The following is a 19,940-nucleotide window of genomic DNA, read 5'->3' as shown; positions in this document are numbered from 1 at the left end:
GCATCAGACTCATTTCCTTTTTGAATGCCCCTTATTCTAGCAATGGTACAGTCATGAGCTGGTTTGCTACAACAATTACTTCTCTGCAATTCCAGCTGGTCAAATATACATTATTTTTTCTCCATTTCATAGAAAGAAGTGCTTCATCTTTGCTAAGTTTGGACTACTAACAAATTGCTACTAATAACTAGTACACCACCAAGCCAGACATCAAAGCCCTTTCTATGTTATCTGCTTGCCATACAAGGCATGGTCAGCACCTAATTGGCTCAGGAAAATAACTTCTGACCATAAAGTACTTGAGGCTGTAAAAAAAGATTAAGCTGTGTAAATAAAACAACACATAGGCTTCGGTTTAAAGAGTCAGTACAGGAAAATTCCCAGCAATGACCAAGTCCAACACATGTTGGATTTGGTCACAATTTTCAGTGAGCAGTAAAGATAAATAAATAAAACAAAATAAAAAATGCAGTAGAAGAAGCAATAAGAACCCCCCCCTCCCTACCAAAAATCATTTAATATTGTTACATGTTACTATCCCTAAGAAGTAAGCTTAACAATCACAGTGGTGGTCAGACATAATTAACTGTGGCATATTATGTATTAGTGAACACTGGCTGTAAAACACAGAAACAGACTTGTGTGTACCACGTGGCTACATATTAGCCACAAATTACTGTGGAACTAATATTGCATATAGTAGAGTGGCAATTTACATAAAAGAAAATCTAAATTTGCAGCATGCTATAGTAGACCTAAGCTAGCATTGCACTGAAGATGCATTTGAAGCAGCAGCTGTAATATTGCACATACACAAAAAATTATCATTACTTTTGTGTACTGTATGCCAACTTCTGATGAGGAAGGTGTTATGGATAACCTGAATGCCTTAATGAGACAGATCACTAAACACAAAAACCACAAAATTTTTACTGCAGGAGACTAAGACAGACATAAGAGAAAGTAGAAGAAACTGTTATAAGCACTAAATTGCTACCGTATAAATGAAAAACCTACTAGATGCCTTGACAGTGTGATTAGTAATGTAATAGGGGTCAACTAGAGTATGGTGTAACTAAGCTGGAATTAGCCCGCCCAGCTGGCCGTGCAGTCTAACACACTGCTTCCCGAGTGGGAAGGCATGCTGTTCCCTGGCACAAATCCACCCTTTGGATTAGTGTCAAGGTCCTGTGTGCTGGCGAGCCTGTGGATGGTTTTTAAGGCAGTTTTCCATCCACCTCAGCGAATGCGGGCTATTTTCCCTTATTCATCCTCAGTTACACTGTGTCGGCAATTGCCGCGCAAACACCATTTCCACGTATGCGTACACTACAATTATTCCATCATGCAAACATTTGGGATTACACTCATCTGGTATGAGACATTCCTGGGAGGGTGGGGGTGCGGGGTGTCCACTGAGAGCCGAACCACGCAATAGCCCTGGGTTCGGTGTGGGGCAGCGGTGGGGCGGGTTGACTGCTGTGGCCTGTTGTGGGGTTGTGAACCATTGAGGGCTACGGTGGGACACAGCCTCTCCTCTGTTTCTAGGTCCCCAGTTTAATACATACATACAAGCTGTAATTATGTGATCATGATGGGATATGGATCAGAATAGGCAGAACAAAACCTGAGACTACTAAACAGTTAGCCACACATAGAATATTAACTCAGAGCAATAACGAGCAATTGAAATGTGAACTGAAGATAATAGATAGGCCGAATATACTCCGTAATATAAAAATTATTGATGAATGCTTCTCTACATTTTTATATACAACAAAAAATGAAATAGATAGGCGTTGCCTGCTTCTCACAAATTCTATAACGAAGTCCCAAAGGCAGTGAGTGAACTACCAGTAAATAGTTTTAAGCATACTATAGAAGTATAATTCAAATGTATGCCATACTATTCAACACGAATTACTAAACAGTGACACACACAACATTCGCAGTAAGCAACCAATAACTACATTATGAAGCACCATTTGCCTATATGTGTGTGACAGTAACGTGCAAGCATTTACACTTTTTTCCTACATTGTACTTATTTTAACACATAATTATATATGACACTTTTGTATAACATGTGATTAATATAACATATTACTATTATTATTGACGCTGAATTGTACCACTGTATGTATGATTACTATATTATCACCATTGTTTTAACTTATGTATCTACCTGTCCTGTATATTTATGTAATTACTTTTTATTGTTTTATGTATTCAACACGCTGACAAAGCCAACTGCATGGAAAACATACCGAATGGCAAATAAAAATTCTATTCTATTGAATGTTTGGTCATGGTAAGGGTTTCAACTGGATACTGGTTTCTTATGCCCTTAACATCCAGCTGACAGTGAGCTTGTCAGAGTATGAGCACTAACGTCTTGAGAGGAACTACAGTTCTTATTATCCCTGTCCCTACACTACCTGTCTCCAAACAGAAAAGGTGCAACAAAATGTTAATGACAAAGCATGCTGTCATTAAAATGCGCCAGGGCTTACCTCTGTTTAGGCGGAACTTCTTGTGCTTCTCTATCAAATCTGCTGTGACTAGAGTCTCCATTTCAGATATTGAGATCACGCCCTGCTTCTCACATTGGGCGTCCGGACAAGAGATCTCGTAAGCGCCTTCTTGGATTTCGAACTCCAGGTACGCCTTCATACACTGAAACAATGAGAAACGACATCACAGATTACCAAAGGATACTTGTACGGGTTATTGTATTCGGTGCTTGAAATGTTTTGAACAACATTTCATTTCGTAAGATGCATCGTATTTTATGTAAAGATAGAATGAGCAGTTCCTGTTACCATACTTCTTAATATTTCTTTCCGAGCAGGGCGATGTACTTCATATTTGGGACTGGAAACTCTACGAAGTTCAGGCCGCCGTCAGCGACCAGACGCAAATTCCCTTGCAAAACGTCGCAGTCATATGGTGTGCCTCAAAGACACTCAGATAATGGGGTGGATCAGTTAACTGCTACAGAACGATATCTATGTATTACGTCGTAGTCAGATTTCCTAAAAACACCGAAAAATATTACTTGACTGCGTCCATTTCATTCACCTTACAAGTAGCCATGCTGCTCCTGACTCAAAATTCCGAGAGCATATTATTATGGTGAAATACTGAATTGGTGTCCCCGGAAGGGTGGATGATGAGAACACATCGCAGAGCGCCTATACGGATGCAGTTTACCATGCCCCTGGGCCACCGTTCACTTTCGTGTCTGGAGCTGTTTTCCCGGATATCTGACAATTCCCATGGTATCTAATAGGCGCTTTTATCGCCGGCACTGCGTACACAGTGTTAAAGTCCCTGTGCCCTATGGACGCACACGGAGAGAAAGTGATTAGTTGCCCCACTTCAGAGATCGCGTGCTACATCTCAATTCAAGAGGTAGCTAGGACAGCTAACTTAAGCATTGGTTTGCTTCGTAGACATGGTTCTACTGTTAAGTTCTGTGCTAATGCTTTAGCTTTTCTGTGACTGTTTATCAGTTCCCTCAACCCTTTGACAAGTACCGAAAGGACACGGATTAATGCAGTCTGAACGGTGATGCAACGTGGCATAATTGTCGTCACATTTGAAATACGTTAAAAAATAAAAATATAACTTTGCATTCTTTGACGCGATTTAAAACGTAGTTTTTTCGTGAATATTCACGTTATTGCTTGTGGTCTGGCAGGTGGTGTGCACTGAAAACTATTTTATATCGTGGGCCGGCCGTTGTGGCCGAGCGGTTCTAGGCGCTTCAGTCTGGAACCACGCGACCGCTACGGTCGCAGGTTCGAATCCTGCCTCGGGTATGGATGTGTGTGATGTCCTTAGGTTAGTTAGGTTTAAGTAGTTCTAAGTTCTAGGGGACTGATGACCTCAGATGTTAAGTCCCATAGTGCTCAGAGCCATTTGAACCATTTTATATCGTGGGCAACTGCAGCTGTTGAAAGGCATGATGTTGGGAGCGGAGTTCTTCATAACATCAGCAGTGTATTGAGCTGAAGACGGTACAGAGATATCGAAGTTATAGCCAAAGAATTCACCTTCACCGGTCCCAGGTAGTTTTCTAAGCGTGCACGACAGAGCGAATGCAAGCGTCACGTAGTCGTCGAGATCGTTATCCGAGACGGACTCGTGCCCTTGTTGAGCGAATCTGGCATCATTCTGACGTGATTTACGGAAAACGCAAACTACGTCGGATTTTCTTATAGCGGTTAATCGCTCCTCTTCATAAGCACTGCCCGAGTGTCACGCTAGCCTATTTTGTCGTAGAACTCCACGCGGCTTGCGCAACCGAGTTCTGCTGCAGTCATCCGACAACATGAATAGTAAGCTTTTGTTTCGTATGTGAAAATATCTTAGCGGCGGCAACAGCTCGTGAGCGATGTGGCAGATGCTGTGGGCCACACAAGGTGGCTGCTCCCACTTAAAGGGAACGGATCGGTTCACACACACGTTAGCAATGGCGTCTCAACTTTTAGGACGACGGCAATTGGCCGACAAGCGGCCTCAGATAGTGATCGACTTTTGTTGGTGCGGTTTTGCGCTTGCATAATAAATAGCAGTAGGTCCCTTTCTTTTTTAATTGCAAGACGTATATTCGCTTTATATATTTCGAATATTTGTTGTACCGTTTTCAGTCGAGCTTATTTTCATTTAAAAAATGTCACGCATACACAAATGTGAATCCTTAATATTATGGTACTTCCATAATCTGGACAGCACTCGTAAAAAAAAACTCATGTATTCTATACATTATTTCAGTATTTCCGCGACTAAAATCCGAATACATACGCTAAACAGCATTCCTTCTGAAGAGATGACACGTTCCAACTTCGAAAATCCCAAGAACTACGAAATACAACGTAATACGGAGAAATATTTAGAAAAAAAATTACAAGCTCTTTAAATGGAAAAGATTGTGCTACTACTTTCCCTCATTTCATGTACACCTGTCATTTTCACAAGAAAAGTAACATCAAAATGAGATAGTTAAAAGTAGCAAAATGTCTGGACATTATAAGAAGAATAACTGTCTCACAAGAACGTTCTTGCTATTGAAATAACAACAAATCCTTGGAAGACCTTTGTGATTTTTTAACGCGAAAAATAAATGGTAACTTTACCATTTATTGCTCCCCGCATTCACATGCAGCTGTTGTGTACTACGATGAATTTTTTGACCCACATTTCTGAGACGTCAACTTTAAAGCATTTCTGCCGAAGAAAACAATTTCTTGAAAGCATACCTGCCTATGACTGGCCCCATCTCCTTCACTAAAGGTAAATAAGTAGCTGCCCTGCACCCAATACGACATTGATAGGGTGCAGCATTCTGAATTCACAAACTTTGTTGGATGAGATAGGCAGAATTCAGAAGGGAAAGTGACCGTAAGTAAAACTACGATCTTTAACGGATACTCGCAATAGGCATTAATTCCAATTAGAAGTTCCAAAAATTTCAATGTTTAAGACACAGGGTTTAGACAAAAATATGGAAACACCGCGAGGGAAGCAAGCTTGAAGATAAATAGAGATTTTAGTCAAGGCTGCAGATTGCGCTGTTGTCTTTGACCCCGAACAGCACCTGTGCAACGTCCTCAATGCGTTGTGTCGGTAGTGGTCAGAGCGGTGTTCTGCTGTAGTTGTCACTGCGTAACGTCGGAGCTAACTGCATTCGAACACAGGGAAAGCGGAAAAAATATTATCCTCTATCGCCGGCATTACAGTATCAAATTTTCTTTGATAAAGTTTCTTTGTCAAAATTTGATAGCGTAATAAGGAACTTTGTCAAAGTTAGGCCTTGATGAAAATTTCTTTGATCAAATCCAGCGCCTCGCCTTTTAAATTTTACCAAAGAAAGCTTTTGTCTTGTGTTTACTGCACGGAGAAATGTAACCGCTTGCAGCGCTACCATCGCTGTAGCTGTTTGACATTTAATGTTTATCAATATGGCTTCCAAATTTACATGGTGCGTCACATCTACAACTAAACTGCTATACACGTAAGTCATATGAAGCACTGTATAATTTGCTGCATCCCACAGACAAAAATAGAATACGAAGTGAGGGCTAAAAAAAAAATGAAAAAAAAAAAAAAACACCACAGTTACCGTTTGCAGTGAAGTATAGCCAGTGTGTGTGTGTGTGTGTGTGTGGGCCGCGCGGGATTAGCCGAGCGGTCTTAGACGCTGCAGTCGGACTGTGCGGCTGATCCCGGCAGAGGTTCGAGTCCTCCCTCGGGCATATGTGTGTGTGTGTGTGTGTGTGTGTGTGTGTGTGTGTGTGTGTGTGTGTGTGTGTGTCCTTAGGATAATTTAGGTTAAGTAGTGTGTAAGCTTAGGGACTGATGACCTTAGCAGTTAAGTCCCATAGGATTTCACACATATTTGAACATAGCCAGTGTGTACCCCCGAAAGTAGAAAGGACAAAATCTACGATTTTGTAGAAATAAAAGTATTCTCAATGGCTAAAGTCTAACAGTTATTTACCCTCACATATTTCTCCATCAGTGCTTTATAAATACCTTCACACTCTGCTGGTATTATTTTCGCCAACGTGCACTGCGGTATTCGGGTGCTGTAACTTAAACTAGAGCAGCTTTCTCCTGTTGTAAAAAAATCGCAGTGTTGCGGTAAATCTGTTTTTGCGGATAGCATTTCTGAGATGAGTGTTCTGCTTCGTAAGATGAGGAGCTACTCCCTTGGATATACTCCCGTCCATTTCCAATTAATTTTCATACGACTTTACGTCCTCAACTTGTAAGTCACGTAACAGATTTTGTTGAATGCTTTTCGCATCTCGCCGTGAAACCCACGGCTTCACCGAAATACGTTTCCTTTTTTATTTTTATTTTTTCCCCCAAATGTAAATACAATGCAGTTGTCGTACATGCAACTGAAGAGCACAGTAATAAGTCTTTGTAGTCCGTTCTGAAGGAACTACGACGTCAAAAATCTTAGTCCAAGAAATTATGATGAATATTTGATCACATTTCTCTGTCAAAGAAAATTCAATAGTGTAATACCGGTAGCAGTCACAACGTGGACGACAGTGTGTGTTGAGTGATGATGATTGTGACGAAACGTAAGGGGACGACAGCTGCAGAAGTAATTGCCGAACTGAATGTCACTCTCAACGACGCCTATCAGCATCAACACAAGCTCCATAAGTAGGGTATTACAGGACGGGCTGTAACTACAAAAATCACACAAAGTGGATGCAAATGCCCATAAAAGGATTAAGTGGCGCCAAAGCCATAAACCTTTGACTTTGGAGCGATGGAAAATAATCACTCTGTCGGATGAGTGTAGTTGCACACTGGTTCCAGCTTCTGGTCTCGTTTACGTCGCAAGATCGAGTGATGACGGGCATTAACAATGATTTGGGCGGCTACGTCGTGGTATTCCATGTGTCCCATTGTTACTTGGGAAGGTGCCAAGGGCTGTGTGACCATTCTGACTAATCCAGGTCCACCCCATGGTACAATATTTGTGATGCTGTGTTACAAGACGAAATTGCCCCCGCTCACACAGCTCGCCTGGTTTTATGGGCCCGGGATGAATCTTCGCACCTCCCCTGGCCACCACTGTCACCAGACCTCAATATTATTAAACTTTTGTGGCCTACGTTGGAGATAACGGTGAGTGATCGCTATCCACCTCTACCATCCACCTGAGATTGCGGCTGTTTTAAGAGGAGAATGGTGTAATATTTCCTTGGAAGCGATAAAGGACCTGTATTTATCGATTCCGAGACGATAGGAAGCTGTTTTGAATGCAAACTTTTCGTACACCGTATTAGGCATGGTAAGGTCTCATGTTTTTCGCGTGTCCCCTTCTTTGTCCAGCCCCTGTATCTTTGTACTATACCGAAGACGAGACTAGTACAGTTCTTCCGATATACTTCGTTTGTACACTGAGGTGACAAAAGGCACGAGATACTTACTAATAACGTGTCGGAATACCTCCTGCCCGGGGTAGAGAAGCAGCTCGACGTGGCGTGAACTCAGCAAGTTGTTGGAAGTGCCCTGCAGAAATATTAAGCCACGCTGTGTCTACAGTAGCCTGTGAGAGATTGTGTGCACGAACTGGCCTCTCGATTATGTCCCATAAGTGTTCGATGGGATTCATGTCGGGCGATTCGTAAGGCCAACTCATTCACTCGACCTGTCCAGAATGCCCTTCAACCCAATCGCGAACAATTGCGCCCCGGTGACATGGCGCATCGTTGTCTGAGAACATGCAAATGGCCTACATTTAGCCGAACGTAACCATTTCCAGCCAATGATAACTTAAACTGGACCAGAGGACCCAGCCCATTCCATGTAAATACAGCGCACACGGTTATGGAGCCACAATCAGCTTTGTTGACAATATGGTTCAATGGCTTTGTGGGATTTGCGCCATACTCGAACCCTACCATCAGCTCTTTCCAACTGATATCAGGATTCATCTGACCAGGCCACGGTTTTCCAATCAACTAGGGGCCAACCGATATTGTCACGAGCCCAGAAGGGGCAAAATCGTGCTGTTGGGACGCACTCGCGTCGATCGTCTGCCGCCGTAGCCCATTAACGCCAGATTTCGCCGCATTGTCCTAATGGATACGTTCGTCGTACGTCCCACACTCATAACTGCGGTTATTTCACGCAGTTTTGCTTGTTCCTTAGCACTGACAACTCTACCATCTGGTGAGCAAGATGTATGGAACAGGCGAAATATCCTCAGACTTCAAGAAGAATATAATAATTTCAATCCCAAAGAAAGCAGGTGTTGACAGATGTGAAAATTACCGAACTATCAGTTTAATAAGTCACGGTTGCAAGATACTAACACGAATTCTTTACAGACGAATGGAAAAAAATGTTAGAAGCCGACCTCAGGGAAGATCAATTTGGATTCCTAGAAATATTGGAACACGTGACGCAATACTGACCCTACGACTTATCTTAGAAAATAGATTAAGGAAAGGCGAACCTACGTTTCTAGCATTTGTAGACTTAGAGGAAGCCTTTGACAATGTTGACTGGAATGCTCTCTTTCAAATTCTGAAGGTGGCAGGGGTAAAATACAGGGAGCGAAAGGCTCTTTACAATTTGTACAGAAACCAGATGGCGGTTGTAAGAGTCGAGAGGTATGAAAGGGAAGCAGTGGTTGGGAAGGGAGTGAGACAGCGTTGTAGCCTCTCCCCAATGTTGCCCAATCTGTATATTGAGCAAGCAGTAAAGGAAACAAAAGAAAAATTCGCAGTAGGTATTAAAATCCATGGAGAAGAAATAAAAACTTTGAGGTTCGCCGATGACATTGTAATTCTGTCAAAGACAGCAAAGGACTTGGAAGAGCAGCTGAGCGGAATGGACAGTGTCTTGAAAGGAGGATATAAGATGAACATCAACAAAAGCAAAACGAGGATAATGGAATGTAGTCGAATTAAGTCGGGTGATGCTGAGGGAATTAGATTAGGAAATGAGAGACTTAAAGTAGTAAAGGAGTTTTGCTATTTGGGGAGCAAAATAACTGATGATGGTCGAAGTAGAGAGAATATAAAACATAGATTGGCAATGGCTAGGAAAGAGTTTCTGAAGAAGTTTGTTAACATCAAGTATAAATTTAAGTGGCTGGAAGTCGTTTCTGAAAGTATTTGTATGGAAGTGAAACACGGATGATAAATAGTTTGGACAAGAAGAGAATAGAAGCTTTCGAATTGTGGTGCTACAGAAGAATGGTGAAGATCAGATGGGTAGATCACATAACTAATGGGGAGGTATTGAATAGAATTGGGGAGAAGAGAAATTTTTGGCAGAACTTGACTAGAAGAAGGGATTGGTTGGTAGGACATGTTGTGAGGCATCAAGGGGTCACCAATTTAGTACTGGAGGGCAGCGTGGAGGGTAAAAATCGTAGAGGGAGACCAAGAGATGAATACACTAAGCAGATTCAGAAGGTTGTAGGTTGCAGTAGGTACCGGGAGATGAAGAAGCTTGCACAGGATAGAGTAGCATGGAGAGCTGCATCAAACCAGTCTCAGGACTGAAGACCACCACCACAAGAACAACAACGGCGCCCGGCTACTAATCTGCGTTCAAAGTCTGTTAATTCCTGCCGGGCGGCGATATACACGCCGAAAATATTTTCGAGTGCATCACCTGAGTGCAAATTATAGCTTCGCCAATACATTGCCCGTTTATACCTTATGTACGCGATACTACCGCTATCTGCATATGTGCATTCCGCTGTCGCATGACTTTTTGTCACTTCAATGTAGATTAAAACACTTAGATGCTGTCGAGATAAATTAGTTTGTGGAAGAAACTGATGCACGGATGAGAGAAAATCGAAGATGGGCAGACTGTAAGGCTCCCTCGGCAGTTTCATATCGTGGGCCGTGGAGCTGCAGTCTCGTCTCGTCTCCTGTCAACGCGCGTTGCCGAAAGGGAGTATGCCACATTTGTACGTCATATCTTGCGCTATTGATCGGCGATGATTGAGAGTAGCTGGAGACAACAGGGGGGGAGAGGGCGGCGGCATTGTGTGCAGCAGGCGGGCTGGCTGGCTGGGTGATTACTGTGCACCGCGCTGCGGCCCGGCGCCGCCGAATCAATACCAGCGGCGGGACCCGGCCCAGAGTAGACGCAGCTGCAGCGGCCGCTGCCTCCCGTCTCCACAGCTGCGTTCACACAGCTTCCGGGACGAGGAAACCGAATTTCGCTGTCGCCTTTACATGTTACGCCCGAGTCGATTTTGCTATGAGGTTAAAATGTCAGTTTCTGGGCGTCAATTTTACACGAATCGTGTCTGGAAATCAGCTGCTCCGATTTCCTCACCACGTGCAGTACCAGGTGTACCGGTATGAAATGATCGTTAAGATACAAATGTGTCGATAGGGAATATTTGTTGTGAACGAGCCTTAATTTTTTTTTGTTTGGTTGGTATGACATCTGTCAAAGATATTTAGTATACATGGAACACACAACATCATATGTTTTCATCGTGTTAACAATGTAGAATTTTGTACCAGAAAGTGATGATTTGCGGAAAGCATTAATTTGTTGTTTTCATTTGAAAAAAAAGTGCTGCAGAGTCGCATCGAATGCTTGTAGAGGCATATGGTGATCATGCTCTATCAGAAGCAACATGCAAAAGATGGTATCAACGGTTCAGAAATAATGATTTTAATGTAAGAAATGAAGAACGTGGAAGACCGCCAAAAAAGTTCGAAGAGGCCGAATTGCAAGCAATATTGGATGAAGATGATACATTGAGTCAGAAGCAAATGGCAGCAATGCTAAATGTTGCACAACAAACAATTTCTGACCGTTTGAAAACTATGGGAAAGATCCAAAAGTGTGGAAAATGGGTGCCACATGAATTGAATGAAAGACAGATGGAAAACCGAAAAAACATTGCTTCGAAAACATGAAAGAAAATCAATTTTGCATCTAATTGTTACTGGCGATGAAAAATTGATTTATTTTTAGAATCCTAAACGGGAAAAATCATGGGTTAATCCAGAACAACCATCAACATCGACTGCAAAACCAGATCGATTCGGCAAGAAGTCAATGCTCTGTGATTGGTGGGAAAGGTGTCGTGTATCATGAGCTTCCAAAACCCGGTGAAACTGTGAATACTAATCGCTACAGACAACAAATGATCAATCTGAACTATGCACTGATCGCAAAAACTCCAGAATGGGCCAGAAGACATGGCAAAGTAATTTTTTTTACACGACAATGCACCTGCACACAAAGCAAAACTGGTTCAGGATACAATCAAAACACTTGGCTGGGAGCTGCTACCGCCCCCCCCCCCCCCCCCCCCCCGCCGTATTCACCAGACTTGGCCCCTTCCGACTACCATTTGTTTTCATCAATGGGACACGAATTGACTGAGGAACACTTCGATTCCTACGAAGAAGTCGAAAACTGTGTGTCTGACTGGTTTGCTTTAAAAGACGAACATTTCTATTGGCGTGGTGTCCACAAATTGCCAGAAAGGTGGTCAAAATGTTTTACTTTTCAATTCAAAATAAGTGTTTCATTTTCACAAAAAAACGCTCATTTCATATCGGTACACATGGTACACTGTGGTGCCGGAAGTTACGAGATACCTCCTACTACCGTCTCGGACCTCCTTTTGCCAGTTGCAGTGCAGCAACTCGACGTTGCGCGGTCTCACCAAGTCGCTGGAAGTCCCTTGCAGAAATATTGAGCCAAGCTGCCTCTATAGCCGTCCATAACTGCGAAATTGTTGCCGATGCAGGATTTTGTGCACGAACTGACCTCTCGATTATGTCTCATAAATATTCGATGGGATTCATATCGGGTGGTCTGGGTGGCCGGATTATTCAATCGATCTATGCAGAATGTTCTTCAAACCAATCGCAAATAACTGCGGTCCGGTGACATGGCGCATCGTTGTTTGAGAACATGAACGGCTGCAAATGGTCTTCATGTAGCCGAATATAGCCATTTCCAGTCAATGATTGCTTCAGCTGGATAAGATGACCAGGCCCATTCTATGTAAACACAGCCCACACTAGCATCGTTTGGACAACCTGGGTTCATGCCTTCGCGGGGTTTGCGCCATACTACACAGCTACCATCAGTTCTTTCCAACTGAAATCGGGATTCATCTGACCAGGCAATATTTTTCTAGTCGAGTAGGGTCCAAGTGATGTATCAGGAGAGGCGCAGCAGGCGATGTCGTGCTGTTACCAAAGAAACATAGGTAGTCTTCTGGTTGAGAGTGTTAATTCCCGTCGTGCGGCCACAACCACGTTGGAAACCTTTTCATATTTATCTCCTGAGTACAAATGAAAAATCTGCCTTGCGTACGCGATATTCCGTCATCTGTGTATGTGCATACCTCAAATGACTCTTATCACCTCAGTGTACGGTTATCATAACATTCACAGTTATTGAATGGCGTGTACGATTTCCTAATCAGGCGGAGGACACTGTTCGAAAACATATGTTCAAGATGGATTTCTGTTGCTGTTCAGTTCAAACACAGGTTGATGCAGCTCTCCATCTATCAGTAACTACTTTAGCCCAAACCCAACTAAAACTTCTTAGTGTATTCAAGCCTTGATCTCCCTCTTCAATCTCCCCCCCCCCCCCCAATACGAAATTGACAATTACTTTATCCTGGGGATGTAGCCCATCAGACAATCCCTTCTTTTAGTCAACTTATGCAATTTAATTATCCCCCAATGTCAGTCAGTCTCTCTTTCTACCCATCTCATCTTGAGCAATCTTCTGTAGAGCAGCAGATTTCAAAGGCTTCTATTCTCTTCTTGTCTGAATTGCTTATCGTCCACATTTCAGTTCTTTGGCAGGATAAACTTCAGAAAAACTTCCACTAGATGTTGAATTTCTCTTTTTCAGATGTGCTTTTCTCGCTCTTGCCAGTCTAAGTTTCGAACCCTCTTTACGTCTGCCTTCATCAGTTATTTTGCTGCCCGAATAGCAAAACCTACAGACTACTTTTAATGCCTAATTTCCTCCGTTGACTTAATTTCGACTACACTTCTTTACCCTTTTTTTGGGGTTCCTACTGAACCCTTGTACGATCTCTTTGTTGTATGTCCGTCCGACTGTTAAAGACATTTTTGTAAGGAATGGGTGGACGCGTCAAGTTGAAATTTATGTCACTCACTGAGATTTATGATCCCTTGGCGGTATAAAACACTGAAGCTTATACGTCAAAGCAATCAAAAAGGTACGGCCGTTTAGGTCACATATTTTGATACTCGCAAACTCGCTCATCAAAACGTATAGTCTCACTGTACAGGTAAAGGAAATAATCCCAAAACTGTTAATGTTTAGTATCGCACAAAACAAGATTGGTTTTTCATTTGTTACCCAACGTCAAATTTGAAATTAAAACAGTAAGTAGTCTGCGAATCTTTTTTCCCCATTTCCGCTTCTGACAGAATTACAGTATAGACGACAAACTTAAAAGTTTTTTGTTTCTTCTCCCACAATGCCGATCTTCCAAATTTCTTTGGTCACCTTTACTGCTTAAAAGTAATATTCACACCAATTAATACATGCGAAACGGTAAGATCTTGTCCGTAGTGGAAAAAAAGTGCGAAGTGATCACGAGTAGCTATTGTACTCCAATATTTTGGGGACTTGCAATGCGCGAGAAAACTTCTGAATGAGTATTCCTGTACTAAGAAGTAGTACGTTGACGATGGAATTGTACTTGTCTCTTCACATGGCAATGTCGTCATCCTCTGATCATATCTACTGTCAACGAACCAGTTACCACAATCGTCGTTACAGAAATAACAGCATGAAAATTGAACGATTTTCCGGGTTCGGTCGGTTGGCAGATTTGCGGGAATGAGGAATTTTCAATATTTTATAGTGAAAATAAAGATTAAAGAGTACCGTCTAAGTCGATCAAGGTAAAGCGTAACTTCTATCTAAGTTCAAAACGATGAAATATCGCATAACTTGGTCTTCGGATGATCAGCGAAGCCTCTTCTTCTATATGCAGGGTGCAATGCCGGAAGAGTTTTTACCGAAATGCAAGGAGACCTGCACAGGATAGACGGCTGGTTCAGTGGCTAGCAGCTGTAAAAAAAAAAAAAAAAAAATAAAAAAAAAAACACACACACACTCTCCACTTTCATACGCTACTTCAAGCGAGCATAGATTTCTTTCTCGCTGAAAAGACCATCTTGTAATACGCTGTCTATTCCCATTAACTGAAGCCTTCGCTGACAAACTGTTTTCCAATACGGTGAGAAACGCAACAAGCAATAATAGCGTGATTTATCTGGGCCCACTTTTGCATTTTAAGTGGTAAATCGACACAATCTGTTATGCTGTTTTCTTCAGCGACGGTATGAGATTGTTGCTGTATTTGGGGATCGTGTACGGATTTAGCCCCCTGACGACAAATGAGAAGTTGATATTAGAAGAATTTGGTTATCAGTACAGCAGAATCTTCCCATCCGATGATCCCGCATTCGTCCCGGATCTGACTGCGCACTGTCCAAATTTCTCTAACTTGAGTGTGTATTTTCCGCGTTTACCGTCTGAGGTGTCGATTTGCTACTGAATGTGGCTGTAGTGATCGGTGGAACCATTCAGCGATGTACTACATTTTCTTCATCGCAAGTTTAAATCTCTGTCTGTCTGTCGTCAGGCGCAATATAACCTCCTGCTGTGACGCCTCTGAAAGCAGGCCCCACTTATGTTGGAATGAACGACAACGAGGCATGCTAAAGCGTTTGAAGTCTTCACTGATAGGCAAATCACCGTGCTGAATGTTTAACTCGTGCAATTCCTGCTTCAAATCTCACAGGGCAGCCGTTTTCCCTGTGTCGCCAAATGGGCTCAGATGGTCTTGTCGTTTCTGTCTCGCTGTGGAAATGTACGGAGTCACTTTGTGTACTGCAGAGAAACATAGGCGTAGAAACCCATTAAAAAGCAGCTAGAAACAGATTACTCTAAATGTCTAAGAGATGTTTTTGGGAAAAAAAGGTCCGTCGCTGCTAATATGGCAGATTTCAGATACATCTGAGTTTACCGGAGTTTGTGTCGACTGTAGGCTCGGAAATATGTTTTTACATTACACATTCTTCCAGCAGATACAAGTCTTCCCATTAACGATTACGTAAATTTCGCACGATCGTTAGGTGAACCTATGCCGTTCTGTGGTGTCTTCGAAATCAGAGGGGAAATATTCATTCCGGTTCTCCTTAGGTGGTAAATGCACGAATGTCACGCCAACAGCCGGGGACTATTGTCAGTTATGTAAACAGGAAGCTTTCTACTAGCCATCAGGTGAACGTTCATTAAGCTGAAAGCGTAATTTCACAGTTCGTGAGCAATGCAATGAGGAAATACATGTCGAACAAGAACACCCTGCATTGATACAGAGTTCTGAAGCATTCGCTAAGTTCACCACTAATCACAATCGGACATTTAGATGTGTAATAACAATCTAACATGCTGTAATAGCAGCGAAGTGTCACGTTTGGAACGCTCGACTTCGAAGAGCACTTTTGCGCAGCAGCAACAAAAATCAATGGGGTACTTTGCAGATTATGTTTCTTTTTCTATTTATCTCTAAAAACTACATAAAGCTACAGGCAGCTGTTTCTCTCCAGACATCCTGGCACGCCGTGAAATTGTTCCTTTCACACATCATATGCGACAACGAACTATATAATTACTGACGACACACAGATGTTTCAAATTGCTCCAGGAATAAAAGATAATGGTTCCAGTTTCAAGCATTATCTTTATCTATAACGAAAAATGAACATTACTGGTTTAAACTTTCGAATGGAAATGTAGAATTTCATCCTGTCGACAGCAAAGTCACTGCGAACAGAGTACTGTCCAGGGTAGGCGAAAATGGGAAAGAAATCATCTTTAGTCTTGCTGGGGGAAGTACTAGCATTTACTGATTAGTAAGAACCACGATGTCGTGTGACTAGGGTCTCCCGTCGGGTAGACCGTTCGCCGGGTGCAATTCTTCCGATTTGACGCCACTTCGGCGACTTCCGCGTCGATGGGGATGAAATGATGATGGTTAGGACAACACAACACCCAGTCCCTGCGCAGAGAAAATCTCCCATCCAGCCGGGAATCGAACCCAGGCCCTTGGGATTGACATTCTGTCGCGCTGACCACTCAGCTACTGGGGGCGGACAGAACCACGGTGACCTCAGCTCTAAATCTGTATTCCAACGGCCAACATATGGTGTGTGGCAGACGGTGCATCCTGTGCCAGTAACATTCTACACCACCCACTATCCATTTCTATCGCGAATCATACGTGGGTAGCAAGATCGTCGGTATTCGTCTCTATGAGCCCGAACTACTGTAATTTTAGTGCGATGATCACTCCGCGAGATGTATGCTACATGAAGTAAATATGTGCTGCATTCTAGAACATTAGATCTTTGAATTTTGCGAGTAAAGCTCTCCGCGATGCATAATGTCATTCTTACAACGTCTCCCACTGCATTTGTGACGAATTGTTTAACTCTTCTTTGGAACTTTCCTACCTCTTCCTTTAAACAAACTTGGTAAGTCCTATACTGACGAGCAATCGAATGGTTACACGAAGGCACGCTGGAAAATACTGCCTCTGAATTTTGTGTGAAAACTTTTAATTCTTTTTAAATAAAACAAACGTTATTAACATTCTACTACTTTATTCTTCATGTCTACATATTTGCAGCCCTCTGCAGCGTGCAACATGGAGCCGTGTAACGTAACTATGTCGGTGCGTAGGAAACAGCGTGTTGTAATCGGGTTTGTTTCGAATTTGAAGTGTTCAAGATGACAGGTTCACTGTCGTCTATCATCCTCCATACAGACCCGGCTTGGCCGCATCCTATGTTCATCCGTTTCCAAAACTGGACTTCACTTCGATATTGATGATGCAGTGCACTGTCTCTCGTTGAAAGAAATGTGTTCGTCGCTAGGGTGAATATGTTGAGAAAGAAATACGCAGCAGATATGAATGAAGCTGTAAAATGTTAATAACTCTTGTTTTATTTAAGAACTTTCACATTAAAAATTCGGAAGCACTGCATTTCAGCATGCCCTCGTAATTAACCTTTAGCTACTTGAGCCAGTGTAGACGGAAAACTATTTACCGCGTAGATACCCAACTTCATAGTAATGATGTTCAGACTTTGCGTCGTTAGCAGTGTCAAGTGTCCTGATTTTCCTTAAGGCACCGGTACTGGTAGGACGACGTAGAGCTGAGACACAGGTGTGAATTACAGTTGCAGACATTCAACAGGCGTCTGGAAAACCTGAACAAGGCTCACCTGTTTTATCAAAACTCAACCAATAGTGCTGCTGCTCTTCCCGATTAACGAGGTATTGAAGGCATATTGAAAGGTCCTCTCTCCACATCGGGGTTGGAGAACACGATTAGAATTAGTCGACGATTTGGGAATTACTTCCGGGAGAAGCCGACGGCCAACTGCATCAAAAGTTGATTTACTGATGCCCTGGCCGACAATATTAAACGCAATGTTCCATCTTCAAGCAGTGCACGAGCTGTATCGTGTCGCGACAGCTGAGTATTCCACGATACACCGTTCGAAAAGTGCTACGAATAATTCCCAAATGGTATCTCTAGTGCTGTTCCACGTTATCGTGAATGTGAGCTGCCAATCAGGCTTTGATCACCGCTGCAACGTTCTTCTCTGATACCATACGAGCAAAGGAAAACACACTAGGCCGTTTCTATGACAAAATGACAAATACTCACCACATCGTAAAAAAATGATTTATTTTTACTCAAGAACCTTGTTACTCGATAACTGAATGAAATGCATTTTCGTATTTGCCTGCCACCTCGTACGATGATACCGAACTGAATCTCTGTAAAAGCGGATAGCAATGAAGTAACAAAATATTATTATCAGTAGAATGAAATACGGTACGAAACAGCTGTGTCTCATGCACGGAAACAAGAAAATGTGTGTGAAGAACAACTGAATAATCTTCCCTATCACTGCCAGAGATATTTGTTCCAGTCAAGGATGGAATTTCTCGATAGTACTGCCTTACTGCAGAAAAAACACTATATTTGTGATTGCTAGTTTCTTTATATTGTGGCACCCGATGATTACGATGTATTCCAGAACTACCTCATAATTCAACGACCTTAAAAATACTGAACTAGTCCTCTAGTCGCACCGTTTTGGGCACTATTCAAAAACGTTTGTTGATTTGTTTCATTTCCTGTCTTTCAACATTGTCAAATGATACCGCCTTCCAATTTTGATTCTTTAAATATTTAGCAGAGTTTACAGAATTAATGACGATTCTATTTTTCTCTCTATTACCTCATTCCTTGTATTCATTTATAATGCACAGCCCTATAACGTTACTACATGAGCAAAGAAATTTTATGGCGATTTCCCTCCTCCTCCCCCCCCCCCCCACTTTCAATTTAACACTTTAGCGCAGCGTCTATTCAAAAGTGAAAGTATTTCCATACCATTAATTTTCTCGTCGCTTTTCTGCACTTTCACGCTGTTGCTTTCTCGGTGTTGTGGTCTTCAGTCCAAAGACAGGTTTGATGCAGCTCTCCATGCTGCTCTAGCCTGTGTAAGCCATTTCATCTCCGAGAAACTACTGCAACCTACAGCCCTCTGAATCTGCTTACTGTATTCATCTCTTGGTCTACGCTTCCCTCCAGTACTAAACTGAAGGTCCCATGATGCCTCAGAATGTGTCCTGCCAACCGATCCCTTCTTTTAGTCACGTTGTACCACAAATTTCTCTTCTCCCCAATTCTATTCAGTACCTCCACATTAGTTGCGTGTGCTACCCACCTAATCTTCAGCATTCTTCTGTAGCACCAAATTTCGAAAGCTTCTGTTCTGTTCTTGACTAAACTGTTTATCGTCCATGTTTCACTTCCATACATGGTTTGTTCCATCCAAATACATTCAAGAAAGGACTTCCTGGCACTTTCTTTTCTTTAGAAACGCTTTTCTTGCCATACATTTTATATCCTCCCTACTTTGATCATCATAAGTTATTTTGCTTCGCAAACAGCAAAATTCGTTTACTACTTTAAGTGTATCATTTCCTAATCTAATTCTCTCAGCATCAACTGATTTAATTCGATTACATTCCAGCACCCTCGTTTTGCTTTTGTTTATGTTCATATTATGCCCTCCTTTCAAGATACTGTCCATTCCGCTGCTCTCTCACAGATTAAGAAATATGTTGTGTAACCATGTTACACACTGACCACACTGTGTAGCGCAGACTTCAAACTAGGCCATTGTTCTGACAGAAAAGAAGACAATTGTACGTTACGGAGAGTCTTTCCCATCCATGTTTAGTTCTACGAATTTACGGTACCGCAAATATGATAGAGCCGGTTTTGAGAGTGCGAAACAGCACTTCCCAGGTGAACT

The 19,940-nt window shown here is 42.4% G+C and overlaps 1 protein-coding gene across 1 annotated transcript in view; it reads right to left on the bottom strand.

Annotated features, from left to right (window-relative positions):
* The window catches only part of LOC126175912 (E3 ubiquitin-protein ligase RNF144A), a 127,662-nt gene that overhangs the window by 17,614 nt on the left and 90,108 nt on the right, over window positions 1–19,940 (bottom strand). Inside the window, exon 2 of the mRNA XM_049922980.1 lies at window positions 2,514–2,676. Within this exon, the coding sequence (XP_049778937.1) occupies window positions 2,514–2,676 (163 nt within the window). The remainder of the gene's footprint in view (window positions 1–2,513; window positions 2,677–19,940) is intronic.

Source organism: Schistocerca cancellata, chromosome 3 (genome assembly GCF_023864275.1).
Source record: "Schistocerca cancellata isolate TAMUIC-IGC-003103 chromosome 3, iqSchCanc2.1, whole genome shotgun sequence".
Classification (NCBI taxonomy): domain Eukaryota; kingdom Metazoa; phylum Arthropoda; class Insecta; order Orthoptera; family Acrididae; genus Schistocerca; species Schistocerca cancellata.
The sequence above is the reverse complement of the archived record's forward strand: the minus strand, read 5'-3'. Positions and strand labels throughout refer to the sequence as shown.